The sequence below is a fragment of the Sinocyclocheilus rhinocerous genome, unplaced genomic scaffold (assembly GCF_001515625.1).
Source record: "Sinocyclocheilus rhinocerous isolate Xijiao unplaced genomic scaffold, SAMN03320098_v1.1 scaffold785, whole genome shotgun sequence".
Lineage (NCBI taxonomy): Eukaryota > Metazoa > Chordata > Actinopteri > Cypriniformes > Cyprinidae > Sinocyclocheilus > Sinocyclocheilus rhinocerous.
This window is the reverse complement of record NW_015660521.1, coordinates 418,718-420,845: the sequence shown is the minus strand read 5'-3', so window position 1 is coordinate 420,845 and position 2,128 is coordinate 418,718. Positions and strand designations below refer to the sequence as shown.

At 38.2% G+C, this 2,128-nt stretch overlaps 1 protein-coding gene across 2 annotated transcripts in view; it reads left to right on the top strand.

Moving 5' to 3' along the window:
* Positions 1 to 2,128, top strand: part of LOC107725308 (GTPase NRas-like) — an 8,480-nt gene extending 6,352 nt beyond the window's left edge. For both annotated transcript variants that reach the window (XM_016534526.1, XM_016534525.1), the window contains exons 4-5: positions 911 to 1,067; positions 1,237 to 2,128. In XM_016534526.1, coding sequence (XP_016390012.1) covers positions 911 to 1,067; positions 1,237 to 1,356 — 277 coding nt within the window. In that variant the 3' untranslated portion in view covers positions 1,357 to 2,128. The remainder of the gene's footprint in view (positions 1 to 910; positions 1,068 to 1,236) is intronic.

The window sequence follows — 2,128 nt, the reverse complement described above, 5'->3', positions numbered from 1 at the left end:
AAACAAAAAATATTTGTTTGATTGTTAAAAAAAAAAATATTTGTTGTTTGTCTCAATAAATTGGGTTAATTTAAAAATACAGTGGTTAAATTTTAACTTTTTTTTTTCTATTGCTCGGTTTTAAAAAAGGTTATAAAAAAAGTCAATAATTATCGATACCAAACGATATAAAACATTATATCGTTGATACATTTTTTTTAGCTATATCGCCCAGCCCTAGTGTGTCTTTTAAGGCTTGTCAGTAATCAGCCACTGTTAGGATTGTCTAACATCATTGCATAGGAAACAGTATCAATGCTCCCTCGCTATTGGATGTGTGTTTTGACAACATAATCAAAGTTTACGTTTATCAAAGTTTGCGCTTCAAAGTGAACATTCATTCACTCCAATTGTCCTTTTGATGACAGACTCGAGCGTGGAGTGTCTCCGAAAGCGAAACGTGCATCTGTATACTATATCCAGTATAGACAAGATAGCGGTGGTGAGTGTGAATTTCTGTTTGCTTTTAACGCAACGCTAAATGCGAGTGTCTCGTTGCGTAATCAAGCGACTGAACGCTAGTGGGCGGGGCAATGGAAGAATGGCAGCGTTTATGCAAATGTTTGCAGCCCTGTGACGTCATCATGCCCTCTCAGATCCGACCGAGCCGTTTTTGGAGCTTGATTAAATAAATGCTTCGTTAATAATGAGGAGGATGTTTTAAGCTATGAAACTTACAGGATGTTTTAATGGTACAAAGACCTCTTATTTGCCAAGAGATTTGATTTCTCATGTCATGACCCCTTTCAGCAGTGGTAACACAAGTGGATGAAGTGCAAGACATATCAATAATGTCATCATTTCCATTATAAATATGGCGTGTTTGTAATATGTTCTCCACAAAGTCTATAATATGGTAATGTACTTTTAGAGAACAGATCAAGCGCGTGAAGGACTCCGATGATGTTCCCATGGTCCTAGTGGGGAACAAGTGTGATTTGGCCAGAACGGTGGACACCAAGCAAGCTCAGGAACTTGCCAGAAGCTACGGCATTGAGTTTGTAGAAACTTCTGCCAAGACCAGACAGGTGGGCAAAGACTGTTCATCAGTTCTCTGCTTTGCATGAAACAGTTTGTGTATTAGTGTAGCTTGCTTATATTCACTTCACTGTCAGGTGATTGCTTTTACTGTAATATCAAACCAAGCATAAATCTTCAATGCTAAAAAATATCCTTTGTCTATTTTCTGTTTTTCAGGGAGTTGAGGATGCTTTTTACACCCTCGTCCGTGAGATCCGACATTATCGCATGAAAAAGCTGGACAGCGGAGAAGATGGGAAGCAGGGCTGTCTGGGCGTGTCCTGTGAAGTCATGTGACTGCACTGCCTCCCCCTTTGTTTTAGTTTTTTGTTTTATGACCAGGCAGCTGGAAGCCTCATGACCGCGTGTGTGCGCAGAGTTCGCCCTCTGCTGGCTGAAAGGGATTCATGCACAACTGGTCATCTTTCCTGTTGGCCTGCTGTTATAGAAAAATGAGGCCATTGGACAATTACGTGTTTCAACAGAGGCTCGTTTGTCTCATTTAGTACTTGGGTTTTCCCTGTTCATTGGGAAGAAAAATGTAAACGGGCATTGAGTTCTTCTTTCTTGACTTCTGAGCTGTTATGAACACAGCACATTGGTGTTGATGTAAATAAATTCTAAATTGCAAAAGGGTGCATCTCATAAAAACATGGCCACGTTTCACCACAAAATGTAAAGAATAATTAAGAAATAATATTTTGAAGCTTTTTCCACATTTTAACATTTTCATGGACATCCCTCCCTGAAATTCTCATCTTAATGCATCCAAATGTTTTATTTGTAATTCCCATTATTCTCATTGGTGATACCCATTGTTGTGATGCAGTACATTTTACTGTAATATGATGCTTTCTTTTAACAGGCCTAAAGGCAGTCGAACACCTACTACTATGGTGCATACATATTTCAGTTTTTTCTCTGAGAATTAGAGGGAGATGTGCATAATTGTCAACAAATATGTGACAAAAATGCAAAAACTCGTAATAGTCCTATAAATAGTATTAATATTGTTTACCCAAAATACAATTTTGTATTTGTTCTTTTAATTTTTAGGGGGAAACCTGGA